Genomic DNA, 25270 nt, shown 5'->3' with positions numbered 1-25270 from the left:
CGCGCAGCTCCCAGCGTCGCCTCCCGCTGCCACGGGTTCCGCCGCGCCGACGGGGAAGCGGAGACGACGGCAGGCGGGCCCCGGCGAGCGACCGGCGCGGAGGGAAAGGGGCCGGCGCCGCCACCACGAGCTACCGCGACGGCTCCGGCAGACCGCAGCCGCCCCCGCTCCCCCGGCGCGGCTGGGTTACCTGTTGGGAAGCGAGTTGAGTCCCCGAAAGAGGTGCTAGTCGGAAAGGTTATCCACAGAGCAAGCAGAGAAGCACAAGCTACCCCCCACCCCCCGCCCCCCCTGCTCCCCCGAGCGGAGGAGAGGCTTCTCCCGGGTCCCTTGCGGAAGCAGAGCTGAAGCCGCGGCGCTTCCGGGCCCTTTTCCCGGCTGTTTCCCGTTTTCCCGGCCTCCGCTCCCCCCCCCCCCCCCCCCCCAGGATCCCGCGCCGCCGGCCGGGGCGCGTGGGAGCGGCACCTCCCGCGGCTCGCTCCTCCCGCCCCGCGAAGCTCTTCCTCCTCCGCCCGGGCCGGCGGGCGGCCGGCGGCCGGTCTCGGCTCTCCGTCCCAAAGGCGTCCTCGCCGAACGACGTCCAGTCCGGCAGAGAAGGACGGGGGGGGTCCCGGGAGGAGCCCGAGGCCCGCGGAGGCCCCTCGCCGCCCCACGGCCGTCCCTGGGTCCGCGCGTCACCCAGCTGAACGCGGAGGCGGGAGCAGGCAGACGCGCCGCCGCCGCCGGGCCTCGCTGCGCCACGGAAGCGGATTTTAAGCCGATAGATGCCGGTTGCCGAGCTCTTCCCGCTCCCCGCGGTCCGTGCAGCCGGGGCAGAAGCAAACGCCGCGGCTCCGGGGCCCCGTCGCCGCTCCTCGGCTCCAGCCCCGCCGAACAGCGGGGACGGCGACGAGGCAGAAAGCTCACCCAGCGCGTCCGAGCCGGCCTCCCGCTTCGCCCCGTCCGCCGCCCGCCTGGAGGGGCCTCCGCTCCCAAATCCACCGCGCTCCTCCCGAGTCCCCGCCGCCGCCGCGTCCCGGCTCGCGGCTTTGCCTCGGCACCGTCCTCGTTCGGTCAGCGATGGGCCCCCGGCGCGAGCCGCCGCCGCCGCCTCTTTAGGTTTGGCGTCTTTTAGTGCAAGAGCGACGCGGTCCCGTCCCTCGCCCGGAGGCGGGTTTTCGGCAGCCTGCGCGGGCGTTACAAGCAGCTGGGGCACGGCGAGGGCTTCTCTTCGCCGTGCGCTCTCTCAGGCACTCTCGGGACTCGCTTCTCCTCAAAGCTTCTGCCGCAGCCGCCGTACTTGCACCAGAGCTCCGCTCGGCAGTCGGGCTGGGGCTTCAGGAGCAGCTGCCGCTGGCTCACGCAGTCGGCGCAGCAGCACTGCGGCGGCAGGCTCGGCGGCTTCGGGCTCAAGCCTTCCCCCGCCTCGGTGCACTTGCAGGGGCACTGCCCCGCCGGTGCCTCCTGCGGGTGGTGGGAGCCGGAGACGAGGTGGTGGTCTTCCTGCATCAGCTGCAGGAGGATGTCTGCCGCCCCGGAGGGGCTCTCCGGTCTGGCGGGGGGCTGCGCTGCCGGCCGGAGCTCCTCCCGAGCCAGCGATCCGTGAGCGGCTCCGCGGGAGCAGGGGGGCAGCAGCACGCCGGGGGGCTCGGACCCCTTTCCCAGGGGAGCGCCGCCGGCATCCGGCTCCTCCCGGTGCGCCGGGCAGGTCCCCTCGCAGCAGGAGGGCGGGATGCCGCCGGCGTGCGTCCTGCGGTGCCGGAGGAGGTGAGCCTTCTGGCTGAAGCCCTTCCCGCACTCGGCGCAGCGGAACGGCCGCTCGCCGGTGTGGGTCCTCTGGTGAACGGCCAGATTCACCTTCTGCCGGAATCGCTTCCCGCACTCGGCGCAGGCGTGCGGCCGCTCCCCGGCGTGGCCCTGCCGGTGCAGCTGCAGCTCCCCGTGCTCCTCGAAGGCCTCCCCGCAGAGCGAGCAGGGGTAGGGGCTGCCGGGGTGGGCCTGCGGGCCGGGGGCCTGGCCCGGCTCGCTCTGGGGTCTCTCGGCCGCGTGCACGCGCTGGTGGACCCGCAGGGAGAGCTTGCTCTTGAAGCGCTTGGGACACTCCAGGCAGGTGAAGGGCTGCCGGCCGGTGTGGGTCTTCTGGTGGGCGATGAGGTTGGGCTTCTGGGCGAAGCGCTTGCCGCACTGGGCGCAGGCGAAGGGGCGCTCCCCCGTGTGCGTGCGGTAGTGGGTGACCAGGTTCCCCTTCTGGTTGAAGCGCCGGCCGCAGACGCCGCAGGTGAAGGGACGCTCGCCGGTGTGGATGCGCTGGTGGGTCACCAGGTTGGTCTTCAGGCTGAACCTCTTCCCGCAGACGTCGCAGCGGTAGGGCCCTCTGCCCCGGTGGTTTTGCCGGTGTTTTACCAAACGCTCGTACTGGGCGAAGCTTCTCCCGCACTCGGGGCACACCCAGGCCCTCCCCTCCGCCTGCTTCTCCTGGGGAGCTTTGGGGGACAGCTCGTCGTCGCCGGAGCTCTTCTCGTGCTCGGGGCACGGGTAGGGCTTCTGCCCGGCGTGGGTCTTCTGGTGGGCCACGAGGGAGAGCCACAGGCCGAAGCTGTTGCCGCACTGGTTACAGATGAAGGGCTTCTCCGCCCCGGCGGCGGCGGGAGCCGGGGCGGTCGCGTCCCCGAGGACAGGCTGCACCCCCAGGTGCCCCAGGAGGTGCGGGCCGTGGCTGAAGGCCGCCGCGCAGCCCCCGGCAGCCTCGGCGGCAGGGCCGTGCTGCGGCCGGAGGAGAGTCACCTTCTGGCAAAAGCCCTCCCCGCACTGGACGCAGGGGAAGGTCTGCTCGCCCAGGGGGGCCTGCTGGTGCGGCAGGAGCGGCTCCTTCGGGGGAAAGCTCTTCTCCGCGCACGAGTACAGCTCTTGGCCCTCGGGGATCTTCGGGACGGGCAGCGGCGGCATGGGGCTGAAGGGGGCCTCTTGCTCGGCACCCCCGGGCGGGAGCAGGGTGGGCGCGGCCCCGTAGGGCAAGCCGGCGGCGGGGCTGCGGCCCGGGCAGCGCCGCTGGCGCGGGGCGTGAGTCTTCTGGTGGGCTTTGAGGGAGACTTTGTCCTTGAAGCACTTCTGGCACTGCCCGCAGGGGTAGGGCCGGAGGTCGGTGTGGGTGCTCTGGTGCGTCACCAGGTTGGTTTTCTGGGTGAAGCGCTTGCCGCACTGCGTGCAGGCGAAGGGGCGCTCCCCCGTGTGCACGCGGTAGTGGGTCACCAGGTTGGTCTTCTGGTTGAAGCTCCGGCCGCAGAGGAAGCAGGTGAAGGGACGCTCGCCGGTGTGGATGCGGCGGTGGGTGATGAGGTTGGGCTTCTGCCGGAAGCTCTTCCCGCACTCGGGGCAGACGAAGGGGGTGTCCTCCTGGTAACTCCGCTGCTGGGAGCGCAGCTTCGGCTTGCTGGAAGCGCCGTCCTCCTGCTCGCCCCCCGCCAGCGCCTTCTCCCCGGCGGCGTGGATGCGCTGGTGGGCCAGGAGGTTGGCCTTCTGGCTGAAGCTCTTGCCGCACTGGGCGCAGGGGAAGGGGCGCTCCCCCGTGTGCACGCGGCGGTGGGTCAGCAGGTTGGGCCGCTGGCTGAAGCTCTTCCCGCAGTCCCCGCACCTGTAGGGCTTCTCTCCGGTGTGGATCCTCTCGTGCGTGATGAGGCTTTGCTTCTGCCGGAAACCCTTCCCGCACTGGGCGCAGCGGAACGGGCCGGCGCCGAGCTGCGGCACCCAGCAGGCCACCCGGCCGGAGAGCGGGCTGAGGCCGGCGGCGCCGTCTCTCTCCATGCCCGCCCGCTCGGGCGCGCGCTGCCCGCCGTGAAACCAGCGGCTGGAACTGCTGGTGGCTGCGGGATACAGCTCCAGGGAGCCGGCAGCTGCCCCGGGCTTCTCCTCGGGCTGCTCGACTTTATTCACTCGACCGGGCTCAACTAGATTTCAAAAAGATTCAAGACGTTAATTGCAGAGTCCTTCACGGAACCGTACAGCATCTCGAGTCGGAAGGGACCCCTAAGGATCACCCAGGCCACCCCCTGCTCCCCGTGGGGCTGCCGGACACGAACGCGTTGCAGGCTGTACCTCCCTAAGGACCCCGCGGGATCGCAGCCCTGCCCAGAGCCCGCTGCACCCCGGCTCGCCCAGGCTGGCGCTGGCGGCAGCGGCGATAGCAAAAACTTGCCCTTAACTGGCTCAAAATGGCCGCAAACTGGCCCGAAATGGCCGCAAACCGGCCCGAAAGGGCCGCAAACCGGTCTGAAAAGGCCACAAACTGGCCCAAAATGGCTGCAAACCGGTCTGGAACGGCCGCAAGCTGGCCGCAAACTGGCAAGAAACGGCTGGAAACTGGCCCAAAATGGCCGCAAACCGGTCTGAAATGGCCACAAACTGGCCTGAAATGGCCACAAACTGGCCCGAAATGGCTGCAAACCGGTCTGGAACGGCTGCAAACTGGCCGCAAACTGGCAAGAAACGGCTGGAAACTGGCCCAAAATGGCTGCAAACTGGCCTGAAAGGGCCGCAAACCGGTCTGAAATGGCCACAAACTGGCCCAAAATGGCTGCAAACCGGTCTGGAACGGCTGCAAACTGGCCGCAAACTGGCAAGAAACAGCTGGGAACTGGCCCAAAATGGCCGCAAATGGGTCTGAAATGGCCACAAACTGGCCCAAAATGGCCACAAACTGGCCTGAAATGGCCACAAACTGGCCTGAAACGGCTGCAAACTGGCCTGAAATGGCCGCAAACTGGCTGCAAACCAGTCTGGAATGGCCGCAAACCGGCCGCAAACTGGCAAGAAATGGCTGGAAACTGGCCCAAAATGGCCGCAAACCGGTCTGAAACGGCTGCAAACTGGCCTGATATGGCCGCAAACTGGCCCAAAATGGCTGCAAACCAGTCTGGAATGGCCGCAAACCGGCCACAAACTGGCAAGAAATGGCCACAAACCGGCCTGAAATGGCCACAAACCGGCCTGAAACGGCCACAAACTGGTCCGAAATGGCCACAAACTGGCCTGAAACGGCTGCAAACTGGCCTGAAATGGCTGCAAACCGTGCTGAAATGGCTGCAAACTGGCCTGAAATGGCCACAAACTGGCAAGAAATGGCCACAAACTGGCAAGAAACGGCTGGAAACTGGCCCAGAATGGCCACAAACTGGCCCGAAACGGCCACAAGAGGAACATCCTCCGGCGAGGCCGGTTTCCCGCCGCTCGCCCAGCCTCCCCGGGACGCGCGGAGCACCTACCCGCACAGGGGCTGACGAGGATCTTGCTCTCCTCCTGCATCTGCTGGCCGTCGGCGTACGGCTCCTCCGACTGCTTGACGCCGAACAAACCGCCGGGTTTGAAAAACCTGTAGCCTGGTTGAAGGGACAAGAGCCGGTCACCACGAACCGCGTCGCACCGCAAACCGCGCGTTCGGCGTCGACGTCGTTACGCCGGAGACGCCTGCGTTAATTCACAAATTAAGCGAAAATTAACGAAGCCTGGGGGCGTCGCTTTCATCTATCTGAAGCTGCTGCTGCCTGGAGTGTAATTAAAGATAAAAGGCAACGCCGGCACCAGGCTCCGGCGTCCCGGCAAGGCGAAGGGCGGGAAGGAGCGGCGTTCCTCGGAAAGCGACTCTTTCCGCAGCCTTTCGCACGCTCGCCCGGGATCCTTAAACCCGCGCAAGGCTTTTACGATCGGATTTCAAAGGCTACCGGGAAACCGCGAGTGGTTCCAGCCCGAGCCTCCCACGCAGAAGCGGAGTTGCCATCTTTAGCGGAGGAGCTGGGCCGGCGGAGCGGGGTGGGGGGCTTCCTCCCGGCGGTGCCGCATTTGCATACATTTACATACGATCCTCGGTGTCACCCCCTGCATCCCCCCACCCCGCTCGAGAGGAGGCCGCTGCCGGCGGTCGGTCGGACTCGGCGTTACCGCGGGACCGACCGAACGCCGGAGAACGCGCGAGCGCATCCGCAAACCCCCCCTCCCTCGCCGGCGAAGCCTGCCCGGCGCGGTGCCGCTCGCCGACCTCGGCCGTCACCTGTGCAGGGGTCGGACGGGATCTCCACGCCGACGGCATCCAGCTCGTGTCCGGCTCTCGGCACCTCGCTCAGCCTGGGGTAAGGGAGCAGGTTCAGGGCGTGGGCAGGCTGGTCCGGGAGAGAGGAGAAGCGTTTCAGCAGACTGCCGTCGCCTTTTTGGGGTGGGATTCTTTGGGGTTTGGGCCAGCAGGAGCAGGGCAGTGACCGTGCCCCTGTGCTCGGCGCTGGTGAGGCCGCACCTCGAATGCTGTGTTCAGTGTTGGGCCCCTCACCACAAGAGAGACATGGAGGGGCTGGAGCGTGTCCAGAGAAGGGCAACGGAGCTGGGGAAGGGTCTGGAGCACAAGGCTGATGGGGAGCGGCTGAGGGACCTGGGGTTGTTCAGCCTGGAGAGGAGGAGGCTGAGGGGAGACCTCATCGCTCTCTACAGCTGCCTGAAAGGAGGGGGTAGAGAGGTGGGGTCGGTCTCTTCTCCCAGGTAACAAGCCATAGGACGAGAGGAAATGGCCTCAAGTTGCGCCAGGGGAGGGTTAGATTGAAAATTAGGAAAAATATCTTCACCGAAAGGGTTGTCCAGCACTGGCACAGGCTGCCCAGGGCAGTGGTGGAGTCCCCATCCCTGGGGGTATTTAAAAGCCGTGTGGATGAGGTGCTCAGGGACATGGTGTAGTGGTGGGCTTGGCAGCGCTGGGTTAACGGTTGGACCTGATGGTCTTAAGGGTCTTTTCCAACCTCAGCGACTCTGCGAAGGACGGGCGGCGGGCTTTCGGATCAGCGCCCCACGCCCGCGGGCCACCAGCAGCGAGACCCCACGAGGCGTGCGCCCGGCCCAGGGGCGGCAGCGTGCCACGCCGCTGCAAACGCCCCGGCCCTCAGAAAGCCCTCGCGGCCCCTCGGACCGGAACCGGAGAGCTCGGGGGCTCCCGGCCCTGCGGGATCGCCACCGAGGCGTTCTCCGCGGACTCCGGATCCGCGGCAGCACGGCCGGGAGAAATCCCAGGCCCTTTTCCCTGCGGAGGGCAGGGAAAGGCTGTTGCGGCACCGGAGGAGGTGGACGGAAGGGCTGGTCCCGCCCGGCAGACGGGGCGCAACGCCGGGCGCTGCCGCCCCCGCGCCCCGGCACGCGCCCCGTGCCGAGAGGCAGCTCTGATCCGTCGGGGAAGGAGCGGGAGCAGGGAGGTACGGGCAGAGCAGGCAGGCAGAGGCAGGAGGGCAGGGCAGGGGCTCGGGGTGACACCTCCTGCTTCGCCACCCGCCGGTTTCGGCACGGGAAAGCCGCTTCTCCTCCGCGCCTCAGTTTCCCCATCAGAAACCCTCAAGGGGAGCTGGCGAAGGGCCGAAGGCACGCGCCCAGCACCCCTCTAAGGAGATCGCTTCTTTCCCAAGGGGATCCCTCGCCCGGGTGCCATCGCCCGGCCCCGCTCCCAACCCAGCCAGGATCTGGAGCGAAGGAGGAAACCCCTGTAAGGAGCCAGAGCGGCTCTTCCCGGGAAGCCCGACACCCAATCCGCCCGTCTTCCCTCCCCAGGATTCCTCTCTTCTTCCCCCAAAACTCCCCCGCAGCTTGGCAGGAGCGCGGGGAGAGCAGATGGCAGAAGACACGGCGCCCAGCCCGCGCTCTGCCGGCTGCCGTAACTTTAAGAGGCGCCAATTTAAAAGAAGTCGCCTCGCAGGGGGCTGGCGCGGCTCCGCGGGCCTCGGTATTTCTAAATACGGGGAGAAAAGCGGCGGAAGAGCTCCCAGCCCCGGGGAAAACCCCAACAGGGCCCCCCCCCCCCCCGATGTCACGGCATGAAAGAGAAGCGGGGGTTCCTCCCGGCCGCCCCGGCACCGCGCTCCGCTCTGCCAGGGAGGGACGCGGGCAGAGCCGGCCCAGCTCCGGCCTCTCCCCGGGGACGGAGGGGGAGCCGCGGCCGCCCCCCAGCCCCGCGCGTACCTGGGGCGCTCCCCCCGCAGACATCGTTCCCCTCGGGGCCGCCCGGCGAGGGGAGAGGACATCAGCTCCGGGGAGAGCGCGGGGCGGCGGCGGCCATCCTTCCCCTCCGCCTTCCGCCACGGTCGCGGGCTCCGATCTTCCCCGACTTCCTCCAAATGGCTGCTGCGGGGCCCTGGGGGAGCGAGAGAGAGGAGCCGGTGAGCGGGGGGAGCAGGGCGGCACGCCGAGAGCCAAAGCTGGAGGAGCCCGGCCACCTCGGGAGAGCCTCCGCCGGCGTCTGCATCCCTCCTCCTCCTCCTCCTCCTCCTCCTCCTCCTCCTCCTCCTCCTCTTCCTCCTCCTCCGAGTTATTTTAGGGGAGAGGAAGGCACCGACCCCGGGCTCTGGCCCGGATTCATTCTGTTTACAGCAAAGCTTCCCTGCAGCCAGCGCTCCTGGGATTTGTAGTCCAGGCCGAGAGGCCCGGCACCGCGCGCCGAGCGCTGCCTGCGGCTGCGGGGACGGGGGAACTACAGCTCCCGGCAGCCGGGAGCCGGCCCCGGCGCGGCCTCGCCCTGCCGCAGCGAGCGGGAAACGGCAAAGGCGCAGCCCTGCCGGCTCCTGCGCCGTGGGGGAGCGAGGGTGGCCCAGCCCGGCTCCCGCATCGACCAGCAAAACGGTGCCTTCTGCCGCAGGGTGCCGCGGGGGGGGGGGGCGAACGCCATGACGCCGCCTCGGAGAGGAGCCCCCCTCGCCCCCGCGCGAGTCCCGCATCACCCTTCGAAGCCCCGGCAGCCATCGGGACGCTTTGACGAACGCCCGGGCTTAATTAGAGCTATTTTTGGAACCGCCTGACGAGAGGAGCGCCGGCTGTGGAGCCGTGCTGCGTGGGAGCCGGCCGGGACCCCGACCCTCCCTGGCAGCGTAACCACGGTCGGGGGCTCGGGGCCCTCCGGTGCGGACCCCCACCGGGGGACGCAGCTCTCCGCCAGGCCAGGCGTCGTTAGCCCCCGATCGTTAAGTCCCGCCAAGCGCTGACGACCCCGCGACCGGCTCAGCCCCGCCGGCGCTTTGCGTACGCGTTTAACCGAGCCGCGGCGCTCCCCGGGGCCGGTTACGGGCCCGGCACAGCCGAGGAGAGGCAGGGACGGCGTGCCGGGGGAGAGTTCTCCGAGGTTCGCCGGAGCAGCGGGCAGAAGGCGGCAAGGGCGCGGGCAGGGCCGCAAACCCAGGCAGCCCGGCGCCCGCGGCACAAACCGGGCCCCTCGGCAGCCAACCGCCCGCCGAAGGGCAGAACCGGCTCTGGGGCAGCACGGGGGAAACGGCGACGGCGGGACCGCTCCGGTCCCAGAACCCAAAAATCCTCCTAGCCCTAAATCCGTTTCCGGCCCGGGTGGCGCTGCCGACGGGCACGGCGCGGCACCCATGGCGGCGGCGGCGAGAAGCCAGGTCTCCAGGCCGCTCAGCTCAGCTCCGCGGATTCGGGGCACGCGCCCCAGTTGTGCGGCGGGCGAGGCGGCCGGCGCGGCACGTCCCGGGGTGCGGGGCTGCCCGCGGCAGGACGACGCGGCCTCTCCTCGGCTCTCCCCCGTCGCCGTCGGTTTTGTCGTCCCAGTCCCGGTCCCGGTCCCGGCGGAGCTTTTCCCGCCTCTCCCTCGGAGGCGAGCGCGGCCAGGAGACCGGCCCGGCGACGGCGGGGGCCAGGGCGGGCGGGGGGGCTGCCAGGCGCTGCCGCTGCTTCCCGAGGCCGTGCCCGCGGCGGGGCTGTCCCGGGGAAGCGGTTTTACCGAGGAAAAGCCCCCCCGGGGCCCGCACGCCCTTCCTGCGGGAGAGCCGCCGCACCGGGAACGGCTCCTTTCCCCCCCCCGGAACACCCGGCGGGGCTTGCCGGGCCGGTTCACCGGGACGGGGGTGAACACGAAGCCCTCCCGCCCCGGGCTGGGCTCGGTCCCGACGCCGGGGACGCGACGGGAAGAACCCGCCCCGCCCCCCCCCCCGCCTCACCGGAGGGCGGGCGGGACCAGGGCCCGGGCTCTGCCCGCGGCGGAAGGCCCCAGGGCGGCACAAGACCGGGGCACCGGCCTCCCGCCCCGTCGCCCCCCCCCTCCGCCCCCGCCTCGCCCCGGGCGCCTCGGCCCGACCCCCCCCCCCCCCCCGCGCCCCGGGCCCGGCCCTCGCCGTGAGCCCCGGTCCCCCGGGCTGGGCCGCGCGTTGCCATGGCGACCCCGCCCCTCCCGCTCGCCGGGCCCCGGAGCCGCCTCCCCGGGGAAACTCACGGGCGGGCGACGTCCCGCGACGCGGTGACGTCGTCGCGGCGGCGACGCGCCCGGGGCGGCGGGAGGAAGCGGCCACGCCCGCCGCTTGGCGAAAGCACTTCCGGGTCAGCGGGCGTGTCCTGCCGCGGCACCCGTACGGGCTGGCTGGAGCGCCCTCTGCCGGCGCCAGGGGGCGCCGCACCATCGAGCCGCCGCCGCGCTGCCAGAGCGCCCACCGCTGCCATCATAGAGCGCCCCGCGACGGGCCAGAGCGTCCCCGCCGCCCCCGCCGCCATTGCCCGTGCCACCGCCGGCCCGGGACCGGGAGGGGCCGGGACCGGCTGCCTCTGCCGGCGGAGCCCCCGCTGGGCCTCTGCTCGCCCCGGAGGGCCTGTGCTCGCCCCGGGGGGCCTGTGCTCGCCCCGGGGCCCGGCCCTGCTCGGTGCGGGGTCCTGAGGCGCCGGGTCCTCCTCCGCCTCCCCCTCAGCCCCGGCCGCTCTCCCGGGGGGGCCGTGTCCCGCAGCGAGGGGGGGGGCGGGGACCCGCATTCATTCGACGTCGTTTTGGGGACTTTTCCCCCCTCCCGGCACCCGCCAGCCCCCACCTCCTGCGCGGGGGGAGGAGGCCCGGCCCCCCGGTGGCGCCGGCCAGGGGCCCTGGGTGGGACGGGGACCCCCCCCGGTGACCGGGAGGGTGCGAGCCCCCCCGCCCCTCGCCGCCGGCACCCCCCAGCACGGGGGCCGCCCTCCTCCTTCCGCCTGCTGCGGCTCGTCCGGGAGACGTCCCCCGGCAGAGGCGGCCTGGCCGGGCCGGGTGGGCTCCGCGGCCCCGGCGGGGGGGGGAGAGCCAGCACCCCCGGCAGCGGCAGCCCCTGGCCCCGCGCCGCCTCGCCCCGCGTCAGGGCAGGGGAGAAGCCTCGCCGAGGTCCCTGCCGGCGGCGGTGACGTTCGGCTGCCCGGCGAGGGCTGCCGGCACCGGGCCCGAGCTCGGGGGCGAGAGATCCGCTCCCCTCCCGGTCCCTCGGCTCCCCTTCCCGGGGGCACGAGGCCGCGGGCGACGACGGGGTGACGCCGGCGTCCCCCCGCCTGCACGCGTGCCGGCCGTAGCCGTGCCCGGCTCCTCCTCCCCGCGGCCGTGCCGGAGGGGCCGTGCCGGGGTGGGCCGCGCAAACAGGCCGCGGGGCCGGCCCGGGGGCGGAAAGAGGGGCAGTTCCCAGGAAATCGGTTAATGAAAGACCAAAGCCCCCGGCGGGTCGATCGGCGAGGCTCTCTGGGGTCAGGCAGCCCCGGCAGCCCCCCGCCGCAGGGATGAGGTTCCTGCTAGCCCTCTGCCTGGGCTTGGTGGCCCTGGCCGGCGCCAGCCAGTCCCCGCTGCAGCGGCGGGTGGTGAAGGAGGTGCTGGAGTATTTCCACGGCCGCAGCAACGTGCATTTCCTCTTCAAGGAGCAGGCGGTGGACGGGGCCGTCGAGCGGGTGAGCACCGGGGCCGCGGGCGCCCTCGGACCCCGGGGGGGGGCTGCCGCTGCGGGGAGGGGGCGAGCAGGCGGCCGAGCCCCTGGGCCAGCGTGGCCGGGGCCGGGCGGGGAGGGGGTCAGGGTGCCACGGAGGGAGGGGACGGCGGGTGCCGGGGCGTCACGGCCGGCCGGGTGCGGGGACGGGCCCGCCGGCACGGCGCGGTGCGGGCAGGCCGGTCACCGGGGGCACGCGGGCAGGGGCCGGCAGAGCTCAGCTACTCATTAACCGTGCCGCGGCCGGCCGCGGGGGCGAGCGGCCGCCGCCGCCCGGCCGTCCCGGTGTAGCCGGGAGCACCGACGGCGGCGGCTCGGACGTGGCCGTGCCTCGGGAGGGGCTGGGCTCCCTCGCCCCCCTCCCCTCCTCCGTGCCCTGGCGTCCCCCTCCCGCCCGCAGCCGCCTCGCCCAGCGGCCCCGCGGCACGGCGCGAGCCCTCGGCGGCACCCGGCGCCCCGGCGGGCGCCCCGCGGCTGACGGGCCGTGCCCCTGTCCCCCCAGGAAGACCCCTCGGGGACCTTCGTCCAGCTGCGGCTCAGCCTGGCGCAGACGGCCTGCAGGAAGAAGGCGCCGCGGCGGCAGAACTGCAGGATCCTGGAGAACCAGGTGGGCCGGGGCCACCGGGGCCGGCGTCCCCCTCCCTGCGGCCACGTCCCGCGGGGACGCGGCACCTCCGCCTCCCCCGCCCGCCCCGGCCCTCCGCCGTGCCGCCGCCGCGCGTGCCGGGGAGGGCCGGAGGCGACGACGGTTCCCGGCGGCGGCGACGCGGCCGTGCCCGGCGCTGCCCTCCTGCACCGCGGCGAGCGGCAGGGACGTCCCCGGGGCCGGCGGGTCCCCGGGGCCGGGCAGTGACGGGCCGCGCTCTCTCCCCAGAGGAAGCCGGCCTGCCTGGCTTGCTACAAGTTTGACGGCGGCGACGTCCCCAAGGTGCTGGACAAGTACCAGAACTGCGGCCCCAGCCATCACCTGGCGGCGAAGGTAATCCGTCTCCCGGGCCGCCGGCACGGGTCCCCGCCGGCTGCCGGCACCCCGGCGGTGCCGCGGTGGGTGCCAGCCCGCGTCCTCTGCCCCGCAGGAGATCAAACAGCGAGACGAGGCGGAGTGCAGGGCGGTGGAGGAGGCCGGCAAGTCGGCGGACGCGCTCTACCTCCCCGGCATGTACGCCTTCTCCATGGGGCTGCCGGCCTAGGCGCCGGCCCCGCGGCCCCGCGCGGTAGGTGCCGGGGGCGGCGGGGCTGGGGTGGGGGGGACGGGGGACGGACGCGCAACCCTCTCCCGCCGGCAGAGCTCCGGCATCGCCCGGCGCCGGTGGGATGCGGGCGCTCCTCCGCGGAGCGGGGCCAGGCTGGGGTCCCCCCAGGACCCCCCCGGGTGCCGGGGACTGTCCTCGGCCGGGAGAAATCCCGCGGGACGTCTCCAGCCGGCTCTGCCGCCGCCGGGCGGGCTGGCCCTGGGGACGGGGGGACAGGGACGAGGCGACGGGGAGAGGCGCGTGCGTGCGCAGGGGGGTTCCTCCCGCAGCCAGCCCCTCCCCGTGTCCCCTCTCCAGGCCACCCCCTCCGCCAGCCCGAGGAGACGGACGCCGCCGCCGGGGACCGACCCGGCACCCCCCGCTCGCCGCCCCCCGGCACCGCGTCGCCACGGGACGCTCCTGGACGCGTCCCCCCCGCCCCGCCCGCCCCCCGGCTCAGCAGTAAACCCCGGCTCTGGCTCCCGCTGTCACCGTCGTTATTCCCGCCGGGGATCGCTGTGGCTGGGGGGCGCGGGGGCTCCTCCGTGCCACCGGCTGCGCCACCCCCCGGCCCGGGAGGAGGGAGGGGGACGCGGTGGGTCCGGGTGGGTAGAGGCGAGCGTCCCCCGGCCGCTCGGGGCCCGGGACGAAGCAGCAGAGCGGGACCTCCGAGCACAGCGCGCCTTTACTGCACAGCCCCGCCGCCTCCCCGGTCCCCACGGCGTCCCCCGGTCCCCGGGACGTCCCCCGGCCCCCGCGCGCAGCCTGGAGAGCTCAGGGACGGCTCCGAAATCCCGGAGGCCGCCTCTGCTCCTGCCGCGGCTCTGCAGGGGACGGGGAGCCCCCGAGGTGACGGAGCACCGGGGGGACCAGCCCGGCCACCCCCAGCCGTGGGGGTGCCGCTCCGGCGAGGCCCGGCCGGGACGGCGGCGGCGGCACAGGGCGGGGGGGGGGGGGGTCTCGCGGCTCAGAAGACGTAGGAGCTGGGGTCGGGGCGGCCGCTCAGCGCCCGCTCCGCCTGGGCGATGGTGTCGTCGGCGCGGCGGCTCAGCTCCCGGCACTCCCGCAGCACCTCCCCGAACTGCTTGTAGGCCTCCTCCACGACGGAGCCGCGCCGGGGCGGCCGCGGCTCCCAGAAACCCGCTTCCACCCAGGGCTGAGCCGCGCGGGGCGGCTCGGTACCGGCGTCGGGGCCGGCGCCGCGCCCCAGCGAGCCGTCGAGATCCCGGCAGAGCTGGTAGAGCTCGCTGCCGCGGCCGGAGACCCGCTCGCCGTCGATGGCTTTGAGGCCGGGGAACATGTCGGCCAAGGCGGCGCGGTACGCCGGGGCGGCGCAGAGGGGGTTGGCGAGGCGGGCGAGGGGGTCGCGCAGGCGCAGGCTCTCCAGGCGCCGCAGCCCCGTCAGGCAGCGCAGCTGCCGCAGGCTGCTCACCCGGTTACCGGCGACGTTGAGGCTCTGGAGGTTTTGGCAAGAGCCGAGCGGCTCCAGGCTGGCGACGCGGTTGCGGGAGAGGTTGAGGACGGCGAGGGACTTGAGGGCGGCCAGCGGCCCCAGCTGGGCGATGGCGTTGCCGGAGAGGTCCAGCCACTCCAGGTTGGCGCAGTCGCCCAGGCAGCCCAGGTGGGCGATGCCGCGGCCCCGCAGCCTCAGCAGCAGGATGGACTCCAGGGCGAACTCCCCGGTGCTGGCCTTCAGCAGCTCCGGCGTGATCCGCACCCCCGCCGCCGCCTCCTCCTCCTCCTCCTCCTCCCCGCGCCCCTCCATCCGCCCGCCGCTGCGGCAGAGGGGCGGGGGCTCGGCCCTGCGGGGGGACCCTCGTCCCCCGGGACCCCGGCACGGCCGCGGCACGGCTCGCCCGCGGGGGGGGGGGGGCGCGCTCGTGGGGTGGTCCGGGGCACGCGGGGGGGGGGGCGCTTGTGGGGAGCCCTGGGTGGGGGGACACGCGTGGGGTGCCCTCGCGGGGTGGTTTGGGGTGGGGGGGGGCACGCGCGGGGTGCACTTGTGGGGTGGTCTGGGGTGCAGGGACATGTGTGGGGCGCACTTGTGGGGGGCTCTGGGGTGGGGGGCACGCGTGGGGCCCATCTGTGGGGTGCCCTGGGGTGGGGGGGACACAGATAGAGTACACTCGTGGGGAGCCCTGGGTGGGGGGACACGCGTGGGGTGCCCTCGTGGGGTGGTTTGGGGTGGGGGGGGGCACGCGCGGGGCGCACTTGTGGGGTGGTCTGGGGTGCAGGGACATGTGTGGGGCGCACTTGTGGGGGGCTCTGGGGTGGGGGGCACGCGTGGGGCCCATCTGTGGGGTGCCCTGGGGTGGGGGACATGTGTGGGGCACACCTGTGGGGACACGCGTGGGGTCCAGAGACCGTGGGGCGCCCTGAGGTGTGGGGACACGCGTGGGGCCCACCCGTGGGGTGTCCTGCGGTGGGGGAACACGCGTGGGGCCCAGAGCCCGTGGGGGGACACCCCCCACCCCCCACCCCCCCCGCACAGACCCGGCCCCGGCCCCCGGTGTCCCCCGTCCCCCCGTGTGTCCCCGTGTCCCCCCCCGCCCGCACTCACCGCACGGCGGCTCCCGGCAGCCCCCTCGGCCCCGCCCCCCGTTGCCATGGAGACGAGCGGCCGCCCCGGCCCCGCCCAACCGGCCGAGCCCCGCCCACCGGCACCGGCAGCGGGACCCCGGGACCGGCCCGGGCCGAGCCCCGGTCACGGCACCGCGGCTCTGCCGCCACCGGGGCAGCGGCCCGGGCCACGCTGCGCCCAGAGCCCCCCGGGGATGGCCCCGGGCCCGCAGCCCCCATGTGCCCGGGGATGTCCCCACGCCACGGCTGTACCTACAGCCCCCATGTCCCCAGGGATGTCCCCAGGGATGTCCCCACGCCATGGCCATGCTCACAGCCCCACTGTCCCCAGGGATGTCCCTGGTCCCCGAAGGCAGCGAGGGTGACGCCGAGCCCCAGCCGCGGTGCCCGGGGCGGCAGGACGGCAGCCCTCCCGTGTCCCCAGGGGGTGACCGTGTCCCCGCCGAAGCTGCCACTCACCGGCCCAGCGTCCCCACACTGTCACTCTGGGTGCCCACGCGGCCCCGTGCCAGCGAGCTCCCGGGGGGCCGCCGCCGCCGGGCTCCGGCACGCGGTGGGCAGGGACCCACGGCCCCGGCAAGGGGCTCGGTGAGCGGCTCCCGCCGGCCAGCGGCAACCGGCTGCTTCGGTCCCAGAGCAGCCTCCCGGCACTGGCCCCGGGCCGGCGGCACCACGGCTCTGCCAGCCCACGCCGCCCTTCTCGCCCCCGCGGTGCGGCTCCCACCGGGCCCCGAGACGCCCCCAGGAAAGTTTGACAAAAGTCGGTTTATTGGCAGTTTTTGTTCGTTCCTACCGCGGCCGGCCCCGGCTGGGTCGGTGCCCCTCTGCCCCGCGGCACCTCACCCACGGCCCCGCCGCCCGGCACCGCCGCGGGGAGACCCCCCCCTCTCCCGGGGACAGGACGGGGCTCCCCCCGCGCCCCCGATTCACCCCGTGCCGGCCCCAGCGCAGAGCGCGGCGCGGCCAGCCCTGGCCGTTTCAGAGCCGGGGTTTTTCCATCGGCCGCCGGCCACGTCCGGCGCCTGCGGAAGCCGCTCCCCGTGCCGCGGCCGCGGTGGGCAGCGGGAGAACGGCGCTGGAGCCGGCCGTTTGGCGCGAGGGCAGCGCGAGGGTCCTGCCTGGCCGAGGGGCCGCGGGCAGGGCCGGGATCCGCAGGCAGGAGCTGGCGGCGAGCCCCGAGGGAGGGTCCCCAGCCCGGGGGAGCGTGCCGGGGACGCGAGCGTCACCGGGAGCCGCCGGGGCCCCCGGCGCTCAGGGGCAGAGGGCGGCGGGGGCCGGGGCGGCAGCGGCCGGCCAGCTCTGCCGGGGCACGGCGGCGGCGGCGACGGCGGCGGCGTGGGTGCGCTCGTGGCGCAGCAGATGGGTTTTGCGGCTGAAGCTCTTGCCGCACTGGGTGCAGATGTAGGGCCGGTGGCCGGTGTGCACCGCCTGGTGCCGCGCCAGGTTGGTCTTGGAGCTGAAGCGCTTGCCGCACTGGGCGCAGGCGTGGGGCCGGGTGCCGGTGTGCACCGCCTGGTGCCGGGCCAGGTGGGATTTTCGGCTGAAGCCCCGGCCGCACTGCTCGCAGGCGAAGGGCCGGGCGCCGGCGTGCGCCTTGGCGTGGGCGATGAGGTTGGGGCGGGAGCTGAAGCAGCGGCCGCACTGGGGGCAGGCGAAGGGGCGCTCGCCGGTGTGCACCCGCAGGTGCCGCAGCAGGTGCTGGTTGTGGGCGAAGCCGCGGGCGCAGTGGGGGCAGGCGAAGGGGCGCTCGCCGGTGTGGGTGCGCTGGTGGGTGGTCAGGTTGGGCTTGTGGCTGAAGGTCTTCTCGCAGTGGGGGCAGGCGTAGGGCTTCAGCCCCATGTGCCCCCGCAGGTGCGCCGTCAGGTGCCGCTTGTCGCTGAAGCCGCGGCCGCATTCGGCGCAGGCGAAGGGCCGTCCCTCCCGGTGCAGCCGGCGGTGGGACGCCAGGTTCTTCTTCCAGCTGAAGCTCTTCCCGCACTCGGGGCAGGGGAAGGGCTTCTGCTCGGGGGGGAGCGCCCCCTCCCCGTCCCCGTCCCCGTCCCCCTCGCCCGTCGCCGGCTCGGCGTGCAGCTGCTGGTGCCGGAGGAGGTGCTGCTTGTGGGCGAAGCGGCGGCCGCAGCGGGCGCAGGGGAAGGGCCGCTCGCCGGTGTGGGTGCGCTGGTGCCGGACCAGGTGGGTTTTCTTGCGGAAGCGGCGGCCGCACTCGGGGCAGGGGAAGGGCCGCTCGCCCGTGTGCGTCTTCTGGTGGGACCGCAGGTGGATCTTCTGCCGGAAGCGGCGGCCGCACTGGCCGCAGGGGAAGGGCCGCTCGCCCGTGTGCACCCGCAGGTGCCGGGTCAGGTGCGCCTTCTTCCCGAAGCCCTTCCCGCACTGGGCGCAGGCGAAGGGGCGCGGGGGGGCCGGGGTCCCGCAGCCCCCGCAGGGCTGGGGCTCGCCGTCGCCCGCCGGCAGCCGCAGGCCGAGCCGCGCCTGGAAGCAGCTCTCGCAGCCGCCGCCGCCGGCCGGGCTCTGGCCCAGCAGCGGCCAGGGCGGCAGGGCAAAGGCGGGCAGCTCGCCGTAGCCCAGCTCCTCCGGGCACGGCTGCTCCGGCTTGCAGGCGCCCACGCGGTCCGGCGCGCCGGCGGCATGGGGGAAGGCGCCGGCCGGGGGCCGCCCCGCCAGCAGGGCTTCGGCGCCGGGGCTGGCCGGCCACTCCTCGTACTCCTCCTCCACCTTCACCTTCCTCACCAGCCAGTCCTCTGCGGGGCACACACGGCGCGGCGGTGGGGCTGTGCGCGCTCCCCCCGGCGCGCCCCGCGCGAAGGACGGGCGGTTCCGGCACCGCCACCGGCGACCGGGACGGAGCGGCCGGCGTCGCGCGGCCCCGGCGTGCCCGGCGGCCGGGGGGCCGCGGCCGGAGCTCGGGACGCGCGGCGGGGCCGCGCCGCGACGGCCGGCGGGCTCGCCGCGTGCCGGCGCCGCCGTCACGTGCCCTCACCTGAGCAGCCGTGCTCCGGGCCCCCCGGCTCCCCCGCGGCCCCCGGCTCCTCTCCGTCGCCCTCGGGGATCGCCTCCGCCTTGGGGACCAGCAGCCGCGCTGGAAGACAAAGGGGGCAAAGCCAGGGTCCCCCCCCGGCTCCGGGACGGCCCCTCGCCCCGCGGGGACCCCGGGAGCCCCCCCGGGAGCCGGGGGACGGGCGGGGGGACGGGCGGCACCGCCTCGGCACCCACCTGAGCCGTCGCGGCCGGGCGCCTCCATCTCCTCCGCCGGCGGGACCGGCCGCGGGGGAACCTGGGCGGGAGGGGAGGGGATGGGACGGGGCCGAGCCCCCCGCCGCCGCGCCCCCGGAGCCCCCGGCTCCCTCTGCCCCCCCTCCCGCACCCGAAGGCCCGCCGCGGCGGCGGGTGGGCCCCGTCCCCCGTCCCCCGTCCCGGCGGGACCCCCGGCGGCGGGCGCGGGCCCGGGGCGTCGAAGCTCGCCCTCGTGGCGCGGGCACGCGGCGGGGCCGGGCCGCTGCGGGGGGGAGAACGGGCGGGGGTCCCGGGGGGTTCGGCCGGGGGGCGGCGGGACGGGGGGGGGTCACCCCGGGCCGGCACCGGTGGGGGGGGTCCCCGCCCCGGCCCCCCCAGCAGCTCCCAGCCCCCCCCACCCCCCCCGCCCTTCCCAGCCCCCCCCCGGCCCCCTGTCCCCCCCGCCCTGCGCTTCCCGCCCCCCCCCATCCTGTCCCTGGTCCCCCCGGTCCCCCCCCGGCCCCGGGGTCGCGCCTGCCTCCCCCGCCGGGCCCCGCTCCCGCTGCCGCCGCGCCCCTCGCCGTGGCCTCGGGGCGGGGGCCGCCCCTCCCGCCGCCCCTACCGCCGCCCCTACCTGCTCCGCCGCCGCCGCCGCCGGGCCCCGCCTCCCCCGCGGTGGCCGCCGGTCCCCCCGCCCCCGCCGGTCCCCCCGCCCCCCCGGGCCCGCCCGCTCCCCCCCCCCCCCCCCCGCCGGCACCGGGGCTCCTCCGGCCGCGACACCGGGAGCGGAGCCTCCCGCCCGGCCCCGCTGCCGCACAGCGGGCACCGGATGCCGGACACCGGATGCCGGATACCGGGCACCGGGCAACGGGCAGCGGGTACCGGATACCGGGCACCGGGGCTGGGTCTCCCGGCAGCCCGCAGCACCGCACCGGCTCCGCCCGTCCCCGCGCTGCTCCGCGCCGGGCCGGGACCCCCCCGGGTCCCCCCCCGAGAACCGGGTCCTGGGGGGGGGGACACAGGGCAGGGGGACACGGGACAGGGACACGGGGGACACGGGACAGGGACACGGCCGTGGGGATGGGGACAGGGGGACACAGGACAGGGACACGGGGGGGCACGGCCGTGGGAATGGAGATGGGGGGGACACAGGGGGACACAGGAGAGGAGGTGGGGACACGGGGGGACACGGCCGTGGGGATGGGGACAGGGGGACACACAGGGGGACACAGGAGAGGAGGTGGGGACATGGGGGGACACGGCCGTGGGGATGGGGACAGGCAGGGGACACAGGACAGGGAGACGGGGGGACACACGGGGAGATGGGGTCACAGGGGGACACAGGACAGGGACGTGGGGGGACACGGCCATGGGGATGGAGACAGGGACACACGGGGGGACACAGGACAGGGAGACGGGGACACGGGGGGACACGGCCGTGGGGATGGGGGCAGGTCTGGGGACATGAGGGGACATGGCCATGGGGATGGGGACAGGGGGACACAGGACAGGGACATGGGGGGCATGGCCATGGGGATGGGGCAGGGGACACACACAAGGGGACATGGGACAGGGAGATGGGGACATGGGAGGACACAGGACAGGCACACGGGGACATGGGGGGACATGGCCGTGGGGATGGGGACAGACAGGGGACACAGGACAGGGAGAGGGGGACACGGGGGGACATGGCCATGGGGATGGGGACAGGGGGACACAGGACAGGGACACGGGGGGGCACGGCCGTGGGAATGGAGATGGGGGGGACACAGGAGAGGAGGTGGGGACATGGGGGGACATGGCCGTGGGGATGGAGGCAGGGGACACACAGGGGGACACAGCACAGGGAGACGGGGACACGGGGGGACATGGCCGTGGGGATGGGGACAGGCAGGGGGACACAGGACAGAGACATGGGGGGACATGGTTGTGGGGTGGGGTGGGGGACACAGGGGGACACGGGAGAGGGAGATGGGGACACGGGGGGACACGGCCATGGGGATGGGGGCGGGGGGGATGAGGGGACACGGCCATGGGATGGGGACAGGCAGGGGACACAGCACAGGGAGACGGGGGGACACGGCCGTGGGGATGGAGACGGGGACACACAGGGGGACACGGAATCGGGAGACGGGGACACGGGGGGGACACGGCCGTGGGGCTGGCAGCGGGTGGGGGTGCTGCCCGGTGGCGGGGCCGTGGGGCAGCGGGAGGTGCCCAGGGTGTCCCCAGCCCTGCGGGGCGGGCATGGGGGTCCCTTCCCGGGGGGAGGGGGGGGTGTCCAGGATCCGGGGGGGGGGGGTTCCAGGGCCCCCCCGGCCGTTCCTGGGGGGGACGAGCGGGAGCAGGACGCGGGGGTCGGGGCACGTCCGTGTCGGTGGGGCGGGGGGCAGAGCCCTCCTCCCTAATCCCGGGACGTGCCGGATGCAGGATGCGGCCCCGCTGCGGATCCGGTCCCCCCGCCCCCCCCCGGCGCAAGCCTGAGGGCTTTGCCCTGGAAACGGGGCGATGGGGGGGTCCCCCCTCCCCACAGCCGCCGGCTGGGCCCAATCGCCGGCCCCACAGATGGTCCCCGCCGGCCCCTCGCACCCCATAAAACCCGCAGCCCCTCGCGGTGGGCTGGCAGGAGGCGGTGGCAGCGCCGGAGCCAGCCGGGACGGAGCGGGGGTCCCGGCGACCCCGGGTAAGAGGGGGACCTCCGGTGCCGCGGGGACCCCCCGTCCGCGGGGACGCCCCAAGGAGCTGCTCCGCCAGTAACGCGGGTCCCTCTCTGCCAAGGTGGCCGGTGCGGCATGGCCGGGGTGCCGCGGGTGCCGGGCTGGGTGCTGGCCCCCCTGCTGCTCTGGGTGGCCACGGCGGAAGCAGCCACCGGGTGAGTCCTCCGTGCCGGGGGCTGTGCCGCGTCCCCACGCCGGTGCCCGGGATGTGGGGGGGGACGACACAACGTGGGGACGCCGTCCCCAGACTGGTTTTGGGGCGGCTGGGTGGGTGCCGGCGCCGCGGGTGACGCAGTGCCGCGGCAGGCGGTGGTGCGAGCGGACGGTGCAGGTGACGGCGGAGGAGGAGGTGACACCGCGACGGGAGGACGCGGTGCCCTGCGCCAGCCTCTACCACTACAGCCTGGCGGGCTGGCGCATCGACCGGCACCGCATGCGGCAGATCTACGGTGGGGACCGCGGCGAGCCCCACCGCGACGCCCAGCCCGGCTCCGGCACCCCGCTCTGCTACATCTACAAGTGAGCGCCGGGGGGGACGTGCGGTGCACGGCGCGGGGGTGACGCCGGGGTGGAGGGGCACGAGGGGGCACCCGTCCCTGCACCGCGCACCCCCCGGTTCCCCCCCCCGACGCCGGGGCTCCCTTCGCCGCGCAGGCCCCCGGAGATGCGGCCGGTGGTGTGGAACCGCACGGTGCACGCCTGCTGCCGCGGCTGGAGCGGGCCCCACTGCACCGAAGGTAGGGACGGGCATCGAGGCACGGTGGCATCGCCGTGCCGCCCCTGCCACCCGGCACCCAGCCGGCGGGCGCTTGGTGCTCGCCGGTGGAGACGAGGCGCGTCCCTGTGCCGCAGGCGAAGGCTCGCTGGGACGCTGCTACGGCGCGTGGCGGTGCCAGGAGGCCGCGGGCGGCCGCAACCTCTCCGCCATGAGCCTGGCCGAGTGCTGCCGGCAGCCCTGGGGACACAGCTGGAGGAACGGCTCCGCCGCGCCCTGCCTCGCCTGCACCCGCCTGCCCCTCGCCGGTGGGTCCGGGGGTCCCGGCGGGGCGCGGGGGGTCCCGCGGGGGCGTTTGCCGAGCGGTGTCGCCTCCCCGCCGCAGGAGAGGCCTCCCTGCGGCCGTCGCCTGCCGCGTCCCTGCGGGGAGCAGCCGCCCGGCACCGGGGTCCCTCGGCCGGCTGCCTCGCCTGGGCCGGGTCCCGCTACCGCAGCTTCGACGGGACGCACTTCCGCTTCTCCGGCGAGTGCGCCTACAGCCTGGCCGCCGCCACCGACGGCACCTGGGCCGTCTCCATCGCCGCCGGCAATCCCCGGGTACCGGCCGCCCCCGCGGTGTTCGTGGGCGGGAGGAGGGGCAGCGCGGCCGGGGTCTCCGCTCCCCCCACGGACGGTGGCTCTGGGGGCGGGGGGGCCACCGGCTGTCCCCGCGGCGCGGCCACAGCGTCGCTGGGCATCCGCGGCCGCCAGCGGCCAGAGGGGTCCCGGCGGCCCCGGCACGCGCCGCGGGCTGCCGGGCCCCGCTCCGGCTGACGCCGCGCCGCCGCAGGCGCTGCACATGACCTTCGGGATGGACGCGGTGGAGGCCCGGGGCCGAAACGTCTCCGTGAACGGCGTGGCGGTGCCGGAAGGACAGCCGTACCTGCACAACGGTGAGGGCGGCGGGATGCTCCGTCCCTCGCTGCCGCCGATCCCGGCGTCCTGGGCGCCCGTCCCATCCCCGTCCCTGTCCCTGTGCCGTGCTGAGCCGCCCGGCGCGGTGCCGGCAGGGATCAGCGTCACGTGGCTGGGCGACTGGGTGGCCGTGGCGAGCGGGCTGGGCGTGCGGGTGGCCTCGGACGGCGGCCAGGCGGTCACCGTGACGGTCAGCGCCGAGCTGCGGGGCGGCACGCGGGGGCTGTGCGGCCCCTACAACGACGACCCTGCCGGTAAGCGTCACCTCGCCGGCGACGCCCCTGCCATCCCCGTGCCGGGGGGAGCGGGGGGAGACGCGGTGCAGGGGCAGCCGTGCCGGGGCCGTGTGCCGGGGCCGCGTGCCGCGTCCCCCCGCCTGCCCCAGCCCTCCCCGTGCCCCCAGATGACTTCCTGCGGCCGGGGGGGGACGTGGCCCCCTTTGCCGCCAGCTTTGGCAACTCCTGGAAGACGCCGGATGCCAGCTCGGAGGTACCGGGGCAGAGCCGGGCACCGGGGGGGCCAGGGCTGCCGACCCCCGTGTCCGGCTGGGGGTGCCTGGGGGGGTCACCCCGGCTCTGAGGGTCCCCCCCGGGCTCAGCCCGCCTGCAGGGACGCGGCGGAGCTCGGCCCCGGCTGCGCGGCGGGTGAGGCGGCACGGCAGGCGGCCGAGGCCGTCTGCGGGAAGCTGCTGGCCGAGCCCTTCCGCCAGTGCCACGGTGAGGTGAGCGGGTGCCCGCCGTCCCGGGGGGCCGGGGGTGCCGGTCCCACCGCCCTCACCCACCGCCCCTGCGCCAGGTCGACCCCAGCGGCTTTTACGCGGCGTGCCTGGAGGTGCTGTGCCGGGAGGGGGACGCCGGGCCCTCGCCGCCCCCCGCCGTCTGCGACACCTTCGCCGCCTACGCGCGGGAGTGTGCCCGGCACCAAACCTACGTCGGCTGGCGCCAGCCGGGCTTCTGCGGTAGGGACCCGGGGGGCTCCGGCACCGAGCCCCTCGCCGCTGCTCCCCGCCCCGGCTGCGCGGGCGGCTCCCGCCGCGCCGAGCACGCCGAAGGCTCGGGCGCGCACCCGTCGGTCGAGCGCGGCGGCGCCGCGCCCATGGGTGCCGCACCGTTGGCCTCGGTGCCGAGCCCGCCGGCGCTGAGCGCCGTGTCTGTGCCGGCAGAGCGGCGGTGCGGCGCGGGGAAGCGTTTCTCGGACTGCGTCTCCTCCTGCCCCGCCAGCTGCCTGGCCGTGGGCAGCGCCGAGGAGGGGCCGTGCCACGAGGACTGCGCCGGCGGCTGCGAGTGTGAGCCGGGGCTCTACCAGGACGGGGGGCTCTGCGTCCCCCCGAGCGCCTGCCCCTGCCTCCACCGCCACCGGCGCTACGCCCCGGGCCAGAGCATCCGCCAGCGCTGCAACCGCTGGTGAGCAACGCCGGGGCGCCGGGGCCGGGTCCTGCGCCGCCGGGCTGGGGTCCCCGCACTCACCGCGCTCGGTGTGGCGGGAGGCGCGGCGGCCCCCGCGGTGAGCCCGGCGTCGCCTCCTGTGCCCGCAGCACGTGCCGGGGCGGGCGCTGGCTCTGCAGCCAGGACCGGTGCCCGGGGGAGTGCGCGGTGCTGGGGGGCCGCCACTACGTCACCTTCGACCGCCGGCGCTTCTCCTTCCTGGGCGCCTGCGCCTACACCCTGGTGCAGGTGAGGGTGGCCCCCGCGGTGGCCGGGGCGGTGGCCGGCGGCCGGGGCGGCGGGGCTCTGCCCCGGGGGACCGCGGCGCGGGGGGGCTCAGCGGGGTCTCTGCCCCCCAGGACTTCGCGGAGGGGCAGCTGCTGATCGTGGCCGAGCACGAGCCCTGCGATGGCCGCCGGCCCCTCGGCTGCCTCCGCTCCCTCTCCGTCAGCGCCCGCCGCGCCTCCGCCCGCCTCCGCGGCACAGGTGACCCCCGGGGACCGTCCCCGCGCCCCGGCAGGGTGGAAGCGGGCGCCGGCCCGGCGGCCGTGCCCTGACGGCCCCCGGCTCTCCCGGCACAGGCGAGGTGACGGTGGACGGGCGGGAGGTGACGCTGCCCTTTGCCGGTGCCGAGCTGAGCGTCCGCCGGGCGTCCTCCTCCTTCCTGCTGCTCCAGACCTTCGGGGCCCACGTCCTCTGGGGGCTGGAGACCCCCGCCGCCTACATCACCCTCCAGCCCGCC

At 74.9% G+C, this 25270-nt stretch overlaps 4 protein-coding genes across 12 annotated transcripts in view; 2 read left to right on the top strand and 2 right to left on the bottom strand.

Annotated features, from left to right (window-relative positions):
* Positions 1-1021: 1021 nt before the first annotated feature.
* LOC142405152 (uncharacterized) lies at positions 1022-18860 on the bottom strand. Of its 8 annotated transcripts, XM_075492098.1 has the most exons (7): positions 8300-8531; positions 8211-8257; positions 7957-8128; positions 6260-6454; positions 6008-6128; positions 5238-5351; positions 1022-3923 (listed from the first exon to the last, which is right to left on the bottom strand). In XM_075492098.1, exons 2-7 carry the CDS (start codon positions 8237-8239, stop codon positions 1177-1179), a joined length of 3378 nt encoding a protein of 1125 aa, XP_075348213.1. In that variant the 5' UTR covers positions 8240-8257; positions 8300-8531; the 3' UTR covers positions 1022-1176. The 8 variants fall into 8 exon arrangements, with proteins under 8 accessions (XP_075348213.1, XP_075348207.1, XP_075348209.1 ...); XM_075492092.1 differs by lacking the exons at positions 8211-8257; positions 8300-8531 and adding an exon at positions 10211-10514; XM_075492094.1 differs by lacking the exons at positions 8211-8257; positions 8300-8531 and adding an exon at positions 10211-10513 and having other exon boundaries at positions 6260-6406.
* Positions 11188-13408, top strand: RARRES2 (retinoic acid receptor responder 2). 2 transcript variants are annotated; one of them, XM_075492145.1, is made up of 5 exons: positions 11188-11661; positions 12199-12303; positions 12571-12675; positions 12773-12910; positions 13247-13408. In XM_075492145.1, the coding sequence occupies exons 1-4, from the start codon at positions 11497-11499 to the stop codon at positions 12884-12886; spliced, it is 489 nt and encodes a 162-aa protein (XP_075348260.1). In that variant the 5' UTR covers positions 11188-11496; the 3' UTR covers positions 12887-12910; positions 13247-13408. The 2 variants fall into 2 exon arrangements, with proteins under 2 accessions (XP_075348260.1, XP_075348258.1); XM_075492143.1 differs by having other exon boundaries at positions 12773-13408.
* Positions 13847-14711, bottom strand: LRRC61 (leucine rich repeat containing 61). Its single transcript, XM_075492141.1, has one exon. The coding sequence runs from the start codon at positions 14691-14693 to the stop codon at positions 13896-13898; it is 798 nt and encodes a 265-aa protein (XP_075348256.1). The 5' UTR covers positions 14694-14711; the 3' UTR covers positions 13847-13895.
* Positions 18861-21510: 2650 nt separating the features above from the next.
* LOC142406858 (SCO-spondin-like) overlaps positions 21511-25270 on the top strand; it is a 35167-nt gene continuing 31407 nt past the window's right edge. Inside the window, 14 exon segments of the mRNA XM_075495783.1 lie at positions 21511-21590; positions 21742-21954; positions 22090-22172; positions 22288-22503; positions 22581-22747; positions 22980-23082; positions 23200-23358; positions 23508-23593; positions 23703-23825; positions 23900-24062; positions 24267-24507; positions 24639-24777; positions 24888-25014; positions 25110-25270. The exon segment at positions 25110-25270 is cut by the window's right edge and continues 12 nt beyond it. Coding sequence (XP_075351898.1) covers positions 21511-21590; positions 21742-21954; positions 22090-22172; positions 22288-22503; positions 22581-22747; positions 22980-23082; positions 23200-23358; positions 23508-23593; positions 23703-23825; positions 23900-24062; positions 24267-24507; positions 24639-24777; positions 24888-25014; positions 25110-25270 — 2061 coding nt within the window.

Source organism: Mycteria americana, chromosome 2 (assembly GCF_035582795.1).
Source record: "Mycteria americana isolate JAX WOST 10 ecotype Jacksonville Zoo and Gardens chromosome 2, USCA_MyAme_1.0, whole genome shotgun sequence".
Classification (NCBI taxonomy): Eukaryota; Metazoa; Chordata; class Aves; order Ciconiiformes; family Ciconiidae; genus Mycteria; species Mycteria americana.
The sequence above is the reverse complement of the archived record's forward strand: the minus strand, read 5'-3'. Positions and strand labels throughout refer to the sequence as shown.